This window comes from Montipora capricornis, chromosome 6 (genome assembly GCF_036669925.1).
Source record: "Montipora capricornis isolate CH-2021 chromosome 6, ASM3666992v2, whole genome shotgun sequence".
NCBI lineage: Eukaryota > Metazoa > Cnidaria > Anthozoa > Scleractinia > Acroporidae > Montipora > Montipora capricornis.
The window spans coordinates 46,480,616-46,493,115 of NC_090888.1; the positions used below are offsets into that span (position 1 = coordinate 46,480,616).

At 39.3% G+C, this 12,500-nt stretch overlaps 1 protein-coding gene across 1 annotated transcript in view; it reads right to left on the reverse strand.

Moving 5' to 3' along the window:
• LOC138054009 (uncharacterized) overlaps window positions 1–12,500 on the reverse strand; it is a 24,531-nt gene that overhangs the window by 7,026 nt on the left and 5,005 nt on the right. Inside the window, exons 3-9 of the mRNA XM_068900530.1 lie at window positions 11,987–12,044; window positions 11,582–11,678; window positions 5,537–5,566; window positions 4,443–4,568; window positions 3,099–3,239; window positions 2,214–2,363; window positions 1,563–1,655 (exon numbers count right to left, since the gene is read on the reverse strand). Of these exons, the coding sequence (XP_068756631.1) occupies window positions 1,563–1,655; window positions 2,214–2,363; window positions 3,099–3,239; window positions 4,443–4,568; window positions 5,537–5,566; window positions 11,582–11,678; window positions 11,987–12,044 (695 nt within the window). The remainder of the gene's footprint in view (window positions 1–1,562; window positions 1,656–2,213; window positions 2,364–3,098; window positions 3,240–4,442; window positions 4,569–5,536; window positions 5,567–11,581; window positions 11,679–11,986; window positions 12,045–12,500) is intronic.

The window sequence follows — 12,500 nt, forward strand, 5'->3', positions numbered from 1 at the left end:
AAATAAACTAAGAATCACAAAGGCTTCTGGCTTTGCTAAGTTCACTCAGGTTGTTCCATCCGCTTTACGAAGTACGCATTACGCTTAAAAACAGTTATTCGTTTTTAGTTCAGGAGGACCGAGACAATATTTGCCGTGTAACTTACGGTACCGTATTAGAGTTTTTTCCACGTTCCAGTTGCTGTATTCCAGGAGACAATTGTATGATACTTCACTGTGGTTTTGTTAATCAATCGATCCTCAAGTACGGTGTATTTGTGTTAACCAACCGCATTACATTTAATGTCACATCAAAGACAATAGACTTTATTGTTTTAAGTGTCATAACTGAAGGGACCGCTACTTTCGAGAAGATCTTTACTTTCGGGGGGGAGGGGGGGGGGGGCATTACTTTCGGGATTTAACAGAAGCGCAAAAAATTAATGTTACTTTCGGGGGGGGGGGGGGGCTTACTTTCGGAATAATTACGGTAATTACGGTAACTGGGGAGAGTGCTAATGGTTACTGTGACTACCGAGTCTTCCGAGGTAATGGCCAAAATCGTGGGATATTTCGCAGATGTAGGCGGGGAAGAAGATGGTGACATGCCATTTTAACCGCGGTACATTTCTTCATTCATTTACCAGGGTTAACATTTCATTATCTCACTGACTACAATTTCGAGAATAAACCATTCAGACAATTACAGTCGTTCGCAGCAGTAAAGAGGTCGTATGAACCATAATAGGCTAGATCTCACGATTCCCCCGTAAATCATCAGTGGTAGAAAATCCGAATCGGAAGGTCGTAGATTTCACTCCTGCAACAGCTAAAAAAAATAAACTTTATTTTCCAATGAACCGCCGATCGGTTTGCTCAGCCTGTTTGAGCATCGGACTACTACTGTACGGGAGGTCGCGGGATCAGAAACTCCGGCCGACCCGAGAACGCCAAATAAGGAAGTGAAACAACAGGATTGTCGAGGAGTCTTTCTTCCCCCATAGATTTCCTTCAACAATATAATGTAAATACAAAGACGTTCTTTGTGTCAAGAGTAAGGTCCTAAGAGCTGCTGATATCAATGTTTATGCCATACTATGCCTGCAACTGGATGTTGCCTTAGAATCGGTTGTTCTTTGGTTTATACCCACCGCACAAGCGCATTCACAAGCAGCATACACAGGTGTATAAATTTGTGGTCAACATAAGGTACCCATGATAAAAATGCTGCACGGTTTGCGTGTTGCTCTTGCTCATGCTTGCATCGCAAATCAGCCCTTAAGTCTCAGTTCCAAGGATGTTCCTTGACCACAGGTTCGACTACGGCTCGCGGACTAATTAATTGATTAGTTTTAAGCGCTCTTGTGCTTGCACTTGTGCTTATATCGCTAGCGACACCAGACTTGACTGACCAGCAGACTGACGCACGCCGATGGTGAATGATTGGTTGAATTAATTGACGGTGGATTGATTGATCCATCGATCGATCGACCACCCACCTTTTCCAACCTGATCGAATAAGCATAAATTGGCTGTATCATTTTGTTTACTTTCTCTTTAGGCTGAATTGCTTGCCTACAAACCTGTTCCTCCAGCAATGAGAATTATGTCCCTCGCTTCAATGAGCCGGGATTCCTTAAAATCTCCAGAATAATCGCTTATTTGAAGAATGTCCCCTGCAAAATACAGATAAATTATTTTACCCGCCTGTCTTTTGTCGAGAATCACTGGGAAAAACGAAAAGTATTTTTACGCGTACAAAACAGCTTACATTGTAATGAAGTCAAAAGTGCTAAATAAATGTAAAACAGAAATTAGCACAGGATCGTACAGCATCGAATAGCATAGCATAGCATAGCATATCACAGCATAGCACAGTGCAGTCCATAGCGGGAAAGACCAGAATGTGAAAAGTTAAGAACGCTTTTGATGTAAAATCGTTGAAGGGATTAGCTGTTCAGGAATCCAATGTAGTAAAAACATTGCCTTGTTTTCCCTACGTCTCCTTTGATAAATCAGCACTGTATTATGATTTACTTATTCAGCCAAATTCTTTTTCGAGAAACAGACAAATTGTCATGTGAAACAGCAAAGACCTCTTTCACATACGATACCGAATCAATCATTAAAAATCATTAAAGCAGTATATAAGAATGCCAATCAGACCACGGAACGCCTGCTTCAGAAAAACGCCCTACATATGGCCTTGCAGAAAACAACTGTACTAAACTAACCTACGTCTATTGCAGATAAGGTGGGTGTAAGAGTTCCATCAGGGTAGATCTTGATCATCAGATAAAAGCGCCGGCCATCGTGTTCTCTTTCATCCAGACTGAATCTTAGTGAAGGTAGAACGACAGTATAAGGTCGGCTTATCTTCATGCCTGACAGAGAAACAATAAGTAATCTGTTATCATCTTACAATAGCAATGGCATGTGACTTTAAGGTTTGTTTCAGGTTTCCCTGTCATTCACCCTTACATGTCTTTGAATCACGTTGAGTAATCTCTGTTAATTTTATGTAGAAATAATGGGGAATTTTGAAGAAGGAATATATAGGAAAGACATCAATGAAGTCTCTTAATGTCTACATCCTCCACGGGTTTATTACAACTCACAAACTAGCTCCGAGTTGGCTTAATAGCTCAATCAGTAGGGCTGGGACTGTGCTGCACCGATATCGCCGACGTCATAGATTCATACATGTAACTCGCTCAAGCTAAACTTTTCACCTACTTCTTATGTGTTGGTGATAACTGCAATGATAAAAATCTTAACACGCAAACGAGAATTTTGGGAAATACATTGGTAAACCGCAATTTTAATGGCCATTCCGTTTCCGGAATACGTGTTCTTTTGGAGAACATTATTTCAGTTGTTTAATGAATCCCAAGCGGGGATATAAATAAACATACTATTTCCGAAATAATATAGTTATCTGCTACTACTAAATTAATACTACTCAAAATCACGTTTTTCCTTAATTCATCAGCGGTCTTTCCTGGACCGGGCATAGCACTGTTCCTTGCGCTGTCACGTTGAGCGATCGACTAGGGAAATATATCATGATAAGTTACATGTATTACACCGCCAAATAGACTTCGTCCATTTCTTCTAACCTTCAACATCCCTATGTAAGTGTATATGGTGTCCAATTGGAACTCTCATAACAATCCCATCGGGCAGCTCACAACAAAACAGCTTACAGTTGTGCGTAACGGCTTCTACTGAAACCACTCTGCAATCCCACAATCTTGACTCTGTTCAACAAAAAGGAAAAAGAATAAACATACATGTATTAAACATTATAAACAAGAAATCACGGCTCACCACACACGATTTCCTTGAAACAAAGTTCCAAACTGCTAAAACGACCTCACGTGCGCAAGTTTTCTGAAAAATTTAATTTTGATGATTTCTCTTGTTAAGCGCCTGCTTTGCTGGGTACATCGTGACGAAATATTCTTGGGATACCTTCAACAATACACGCAAAAACCACGTCAATTTGAAGTAAAGCTTCTCTTTTATTTAAATTCTTCTCATAGCGGCCTTTCAAGTGCCCCCCTCCCCTAACCTTAAGAAATGTTCACACCAACTGCAGCTTTTCAGAATGTTTCCAGATTTCAAATCAACGTTGTAAGAGGGGAGGGGTGGAGAAGGCATATTACTACTAGTCCTCCAACATGTCGAATAAAAATGTAATTTGAGTAAAATTTTTGGCGAAAAGTAATAAATTAAGAGTTCAAACCTTATTGACTGTAAGCAGACGGTTCGAGTTATTTCGCTTCCTGTTTGAATGTATACAAACAGATCGTCGACTATGGTGTCAAGACAAATCATTTCATTGGTGTATTAGTTGATTCACTCCATAGTCATGCACTAAAGCCAGCCAATCAGTGTTGCTGTTTTATTGCATTGATGCCCGTTGTTTTACGATAGTTTGCGAGATTTTCATTAAACCGCATGGCCGCAAACAGTGCAAAGCAGCCAAAACTTCTGGCCTTTTTTAAACCAGCCGAGTCGGGAAAGTCTCTCGACTCGTCTGATTCGAAACCAACCGACTCGGAAACCAGTCAAGTCCAAGGAAGTAACAAGGACAGTAAGACAGCTCCGGTAAAACGGAAGCTGAAGCGGGAATGGTTTAAGGAATTTCCCTGGCTTTGTCATGACTCAAACAGAAACATTTTATTTTGTGACTATTGCATCGATGCAGGGAGGGAGAATGTTTTTACCAAAGAAATCGGCTTTTTTTTCCAAAAAAGGATGACATTGTTAAACATCAAACGAGCACATATCATAAGTTTGCCGTGACGGGACATAACAGTAAAGACGCTCGGCTATTGGTCAGTGGCTAAAAGAATTTCAAAATGGCTAAATCTATTGGCTAAAGGCTCTAAAACCCTAGATCTATCCCTGGTCTGGCTTTCCATAGATTGTGATCAATATCTTTAAAAACACCCTACCTCTATCTTTATGCAACTTGAGTGAATTATTGCCAAGTAACCCCTGTCCCAAGTCTGTCCATTTCACTCCGGAGGTTTCTTTCGTTAAAAGAACGTCCGCTTTTCCAGTGGCTCCAGATATGCGCACTGTAGAAACAGCGAAAATATTAACAGGATTAGCGCTAATTAAGAACAAACTCAGCATGTCGTTGCCTAACTTTGAACAAGTATCAAAGGGCTGGAAACGTCTGTAAGACTTTGGTGTCCTGTGTAACCACCACCTGTCTGGTTACCCTGTGCAATGAAGGAAACATTGATGTTCATTGCTCAATGTTCCAACCCCCGAAAAAAAAAATCGTTTCAACAACCAATTAACCTCTTGCTGACACATTTATGACAACGGATAACGTAGTGCAAAATACACATTGTACTCAGATCTTCTAATCTGATTTCGTATACCAAAGAACGTACAGTTGCTTCTGGAATTGGGCAAAACCTACTGATTCTTGAAGATCTGGCCCCAGTTGTTCAAACGATGGATAGTGCTTAGCCTATCCATTTGGATAAATCGCTATCCAGTAGACAAGTAATAGCGAAATCAATTGCGCTATCCAATGGATAGTGATTTTTCCGGTGAATAGTGTTATCCACCCTTTAAACAACTGGGGCCTGAAGGTTATCTACACCCTGCATAATTAGCCAACGGTACTACATCACTACTTTGTTGTTTTTTCTTGTCCACAAGGTCCCAGAAAAAAAGGAAATCAGCCTTGCTCAATTCCAATAATTACTGACTTCACTTTGATAATTCCACACATCACAAAAACCTTATCCGATAAAAAAAATTTGTTTATTGCAAGAGTTGTTCCTTCACTAATAAGTCATTTCAAGATAAAATTGGTCAAAAATACGACAGCCTCGTTCACTGTATTGCAGTCAACTGCACTTGTTGCCTCGACCTTTTGCTTGCAACATGCAGCACCCTTTATTCCAGCGAAATTGATCACAATTTATTGGAATAATCAAAACAGTAAAAAAAAGTTCACTTCCAGTGGTTTACAGTAAATACAACCCTATAATAATGATATTTATAGCAGCCTTTTCATTGTATACACCTTGTTGACAAGTAACGACATTGCTGAGTACTGCAACAACAAATATTTGATTTAAAAAAAGCATTAGTTGCATAAGAGAAAGATAAATATGATTTCCCAGTAAAGTGTTGGTCCTGAGAGGGATGGTTTTTGCTGTCTAGCCGATACAGCAAACATAAAGGTGTAATAGTATATTGACTAGAAACAAACCTAATTTGCATTCACTTTCAACACACATTTATATAAGCGACTACAAAACTAGTTTCGTTCACAAGATCTCTTCAGTTAGTCGCCATATTTGTTTTGCATAAGAAACTACTTCATGTAACAATGCATGAAAACAAGTAACGAAATAATAAAACAAAACATATGATACCATAGTTAACACTTAGCAATTATTACATTCATTTAACAATTTTTTTTTTCAATACACATTTATTAACAAAAGTTACTATACTTACAATACTAACAGTGCAATGACTACAGTACTTTCCAAACCGTATTAATTTACAACATAAAAAGCAATGCGAAGTAGAAAGAAAAAATAAAATACAAAACAAAAGTTGCAAGTACTTACAATCGCTATAATATTGCACAGTATACAATACAAACAAAAACTGCAAAGGTTACTGAATACAACCAAAATTAAAATGCGGTACATTGACGGAAAACACTCTTATGTACAATCAACAAGAATGTGTGTAAAGTTCTACCATTTAGAAAAGAAAAGTTTTTGTTGTCCCGAGGTAACTGCAATGTATTTTTCAAGTTCTATCTTATCCTGCACTAATCTTTTGAAATCAATAAGAGATGATTTATCGTTATTTAGTGCATTAACATAAAGAAAATACTTTCCGAGTATTATGAGATGATTGAGAGCTAAACATGGTGGACTCAATTGGCGAATAATTCCATATATCACTTCTTGGGGGGACAGATCTAACTGAAGGTTGCATAATTGCAAAATCCAATTTTGAAATTCAGACCAAAAGATTGACGCTTGCGCACATTCAACAAACAGGTGTGTAACAGTTTGATGTATTGCGGGGCAGAATGGACAGTGCGGAGACGAAACTTTTTCCAGTTTGTACAATAATGAGTTAGTAAATAAGATGTGGTGAATGATTTTGTATTGGAACATAATTAGTTTTGTTTCTTTTGTAGCCTTAAAAGGTAGAAGGTAAATCTTACAAAAATCGTCACGCTGAAAGTTATAATGTTCAAGCCTTTTTTCGACGGTGGGACTGGGTAATTTTTGCCGGGTGAGAAGTTCTTGATATATAATTATAAGGTCTTACAGGAGAGGGGTCTACTTGAAGTACATGTGGTTAATGCAGGTGTTGGATTGCTTTCATTTTTGAACAAACATTTTTTCCATTCACTCGGTATGGCCGATACAAGGCTGCGGTAGGTTAAAAAATGACATCTTTTTATATAAAATTTGTCGGCTAGCACTCCAAACGGAAAAAAACAGTTTTCCGGAATGTTGAAGAGATCTTTTATCTGCTTGATGCCGTTTTGGCACCAGTTTAGAGTAAAAAACGGATTTTCCATTAACCTTTATAAATCTGTTGTTCCAGATGATTTCCTGTACCACAGCTTCTTTGTTTCCAGGAGTGCTTATCTTAATTTCTTGCCAGTAACAGATGACTTGTTTATAGAACGATGGAATATGTTTGTTAAGATTAAGAAGTTTCGTGTCGTAATTACAATTAAACAGCTCTATTCCACCTACATTGGCTAAGAAATAGGTTGGAATATACTTCCACGGAGCATTAATTTCGGAACAAAGTCGTTTGACCCAAGTAAGTTTCAACGCTTTATCGAAGAAAGAGAAATCTTTCATGTCTAAGCCACCTTCTTTTTTACTTTTAATCAGAGTTGTTCTACGAATCTTCGCCGGTTTATAATTCCAAATAAAATCAAAAATTAGTTTGTTAACTTCGTCTGCAAAATGCTCCGGAGTTTCCAAGCCGCTGCATACAAATATAAGCTTGGACAAAGCTAGAGTTTTAACACTGTTAATTCTACCTTGTAATGAAATGTCTCTTTGAGACCACATATTAAGGGTCTTTTTTAATGTTTCCAATTTTTCTAAAAAAAAATTTTTAACAGCGGTTTCGTGGTTATAAGAGAAGTGAACGCCTAAGGCATATACTGGTTCATGACTGAGCCGAAGGTTACAAATTGCGTCATTCCGGTGACTTAGTGATCCTAGCCAAAGCATTTCAGATTTCGATTGATTTATCTTTAATCCAGAACAACTTTCGAATTTGGTCAACAATTCGAAGAGATTCGCAACCGATTGTATATCTGCCAACAGAGCGGTTGTGTCGTCCGCGTACTGAGTTAGCTTTACTTCTTGGTTAGCTTGAATCTTAATTCCCTTAATAATATCAGAGTGTCTGATTGACTGCGCTAAAAGCTCAAAAGCAATCACAAATAACATCCCTAAAAGAGGGCAACCCTGACGTACTCCTCGTTGTAAAAAAAAAATGTTTTGAAGCGTGGCCGTTGTTGAGAACACAACTAGAAATGTCTTTATAAAATACTGCGACCCACTGACGTAGTTGGGGACCGAAGTTAAAGCTTGAAAGGCACTTTTGAATATAATCCTATTCGACAGAATCAAAAGCTTTTTCGAAGTCCAAAAATATGGCGATACCAGGAATTTGCCTATTCTTAGTAAATTCCATTATATCGATTACTTGACGAATGCTTTCTCCAATGAATCTACCCTTAATGTACCCTGACTGGGAAGGGTGAATTATGTGTGGTAACACTTTTTCTAGGCGTGTCGCTATTGTCTTAGTAGCGACCTTATAATCCACTGGGCGCCAATTTTTTTGAAATATTCGGTATTTTTCTTTTTCTTTGGTATCAGAGAAATTATTCCTTGTTTTTGAGAAATAGACAAATGTCCCGATTGAAATGCGTAGTTGAAACTTTCTACCATATACTTCGCGATAATATTCCAAAAGTACCGATAAAATTCTACTGATAAACCATCCGACCAATTGTTAAGTGTTTTATTATTTCGTTACGTGTTTTCATGCATTGTTACATGAAGTAGTTTCATGTGCAAAACAAATATGGCAACCAACGGCACAGGTAACCCAGGCTCACTGTATGCGTCACGTAGGTATTAAAATACTGAGAACATATTATGAGGCGAAGGTTAGGTCTGAAAATTTGCTAGAAAATGGTAATAAAAATGGATAAAACTTACCATGTGGTGAGCTGTTGTTGTCTTTAATACGTACACGAAGTTTCGGGGAAAATGGTCCCCGTTCACTTTCCTTCATAATATAGTGACAAGGTAGGAGACGGAAGCCATCGTCGGGACTCCGATCGAGCCAAAACAAGCACGATTTTTTCCGCGAAAATCAAATCCAGTCGCTAAATAAACACGCCAGGTTCGTGGAATAGGAATTTCTCTAAACCATGAATCCACTGAAGCATCTCCAGGTAGCAACGTGGAGCCACCAGACTCCGTAAAACTTGTAAGTTAACCTGCTAAAATGGCGGCCAGAAAGCGTGGTACTCACGAAGTGCCCAATTCAAAATGGCACAGAACTCTGGACTCCTGGTGACGAGTGTAATAAGTTCTGGAGGGAGGGGAGTCCCAAATTCCTAAAAACAAAACTCACTGAGCAATTTTTTGGGACTCCCCTCCCTCGAGGGAGACTTATTATACTCGTCACCAGGCGTCCAGAGTTCAGTGCCATTTTGAATTGGGCACTTCGTGAGTACCACGCTTTCTGGCCGCCATTTTAGCAGGTTAACTTACAAGTTTTACGGAGTCTGGTGGCTCCGCGTTGCTACCTGGAGATGCTTTAGTGGATTCATGGTTTAGAGAAATTCCTATTCCACGAACCTGGCGTGTTTATTTAGCGACTGGATTTGATTTTCGCGGAAAAAATCGTGCTTGTTTTGGGTCGATCGGAGTCCCGACGCTGGCTTCCGTCTCCTACCTTGTCACTATATTATGAAGGAAGGTGAACGGGGACCATTTTCCCCGAAACTTCGTGTACGTATTAAAGACAACAACAGCTCACCACATGGTAAGTTTTATCGATTTTTATTACCATTTTCTAGCATATTTTCAGACCTAAACTTCGCCTCATGTGTTCTCTATATTTTAATACCTACGTGACGCACACAGTGAGCCTGGGTTACCTGTGCCAACAGTCGAAATCTTGTGGACGAAACTAGTTTTGTAGTCGCGTATATCAACGTGTGTTGAAAGTGAATGCAAATAAGTTTATTGGTATCTGCTAATGAAATTTCACAGGAAGGTGTAATAATCCTTGGGAAAACACATACAGTTTTTCTTCTCATTTCCGTTAACAAAAAGAGTTGATCAATGGTTTCAAATGCAAATACATTATTACCCTCACAAAAAAGACCAAGAAAAGAAAATAATTATATAATAATTTGACATAAAATAGAGTTCAATATCCAGTTCCAAAAATAGTCAGTTCCACTCTTACAACACGATTATAATATTGTTATTCCTTTGCTTTCAGTTTTTCCACACAGGAACTGCGGTGCCATTTTGGCACACACTTTCTGTGATAATGATGATGAACTTTCTTTAAGTTGTAATGGCAACTTCTGGGCTTAAACCAAACAATGTAATGGAGACAACCATGTAATGATAACTTCTCTGCTTTAATAGAAACGACCTAAAATAGCTTCAACTAAATATTCCGGCGACTGAATAGCTTGAAAAAAATCTACGTCTTCTTGTCCACGCCATCCTCCCGTTCTCACATCATTGCCTAATTCAAATTAACTGGTGTCCAGTCCTTACATGACGCAGGTCTTAATTCTCGCGCGATTGTCAAACAAAACTTTATAAGGAATGAACAAGAGACTCTAAATCAGTCTATATGTCAATAGCGTTAAGAAAAAATGCCCAAAACATCCCCGCCCATGACGTGAACCGGGGGGAAACGTTACCCATTTTCTTCATGATGCGCTTCCAGTAAGGCCAGCTTTCCAACGGGACGGACACATGTTCTTAACTTTGTGAGGACTTCCGCGGAATGGATGAGGACGTCCGCACTAGCAACAGGGGCCACGACTCGCAGACGTCCTCTGGGTGCATTATTACCTACGACAAGGACGAGATCTCCGCAGCAAAGGTTAAGTTGTATGCTACGCCACTTACTACGTTCAACCAATTGAAGAACGTACTCTCTCCTCCAGCGGCGCCAAAATTGATCAACTAGGAATTGACTGTGGTGCTATCGACGTCGAAGCGACATGTCTCGCTGGAAGAACACGCCTCGTGCGATATTATCACTAGCACGTCCATGCAGGTTGTGGTTTGGTGTTAGAGCACCGAGATGGGTTGGGGATGCACTGCTACCTCCATACACGAGCGGAAAAGAATTTTAAAGTGACTCGACTTCACTGACTACGGTTAGAAAGACTTCATCAACAGTAAGCACATCCCAAAGGATCACCTTCATTGCACGCTTTGTGGACTTGACCAGAGACTCCCATCCTCCCTCAAATCATGGAGCGGCTGGTGGGCTGAAACTCCACTGGACTTCACATCTACTAAGCTCATCGATGACTCGCTCCTGGTCGATCTCGGCTTTAGCATAGCTCACCTTCAACGCCCACGAAATTGGTTCTATTGCTGCTATAGGAATACGCACTGGATTCCCTTGGCGCTCTATTATTCTAGTGCCAGGGTACTAATTGGGGACAATGTAATTGAAATCAACTCAAATTAACGCAAATCAAATCAAATCAAACATCGTTTTCTGAGGAGAGGGGAGAATCGCAGTACCTGCAGGAAAACCTCTCAGAGCAGACCGCCCAACAAGAGAACCAACAAACTGGACCCACATTATGATGCCAAGTCTTGGAATTGAACCTGGCCCATATTGGTGGGAAGCGAGTGATCTCACCACTGTGCCAGCTGTGCTCCCACTTTGTCTAATGCCTGCCTGCGTAGTGTGCTGTTACACAAAATGCCTAGAATTTCGGGTGTTTACACATGTATACAGTCTTTCTATTGTATGAATTAATATTATGTAATTGTCATACCTAAATGAATTTGAAAGCTTTTTATTCCTAAAATGAAAATTGCATTGAAGTCTTTCCCATCTTTCAATTCTAAGATGATATCTTCTAGTCTTAGATCCTGCAAGACAACAATTGTTTAAGAATCCCTGAGACTATGACAATTCATAAAATAACAGTCTGATCAACATTTTTGCAAACAGTAAGAAAAAATTAAAAGGTCAAATTTCCATGATTAGTTTTACAGGTACACAAATGGACAAGTAAATATCCTTTAAAAATTAAGTATTTAAATGCTTCAGTTTTACTGAACAACTGTATAGGCCCAAAATGGTGATGACAGCGAATGGCCAGATTACAAATTATATTTGTAATTTGACCAAGACATTACAATATTATTGTAACGATAAATACTCATTATCATCAAACCTTTTTCTTGGTGTATACTGATATTGTTACAATCTTGTCATTTTGATACCAGTCATACCTGCAATAGTTATAAAAGAACTATTAAAGGAGAATAAGGACTGAACCATAGATAGTAGCCAAATATATTATTATTATTATTTATTACACGCCGAGACCCGCAAAAATAAGTATAATATTACAGTTCTCTTCCAGAGTTGCTCTCTCTTCTTCTACGGGCTTCCCTCTGTCTTTGATAGGCCGCAACCCTTTTAATTCAGTATGATCTGGGGACACTATCCGTAATAGTTCTCAACTTTCCTCTGTCATGCGCGGAATGCTGCTACACGTCCAGCACGTCGCCACATTTTAGGGTTGTTTTCAAAGTGCCCTCAAAGCGAAGTTGAGGACGGCCGACTGGGTGTGATCCATTTACCAGTTCAGAGTAAGGCAGTTGTTTGGCAGGTCTGTCATCACCCATGCGACAAAGATGGCCCAACCAGCGAAGACGACTTCTAACTAACCTTATCTCAATATC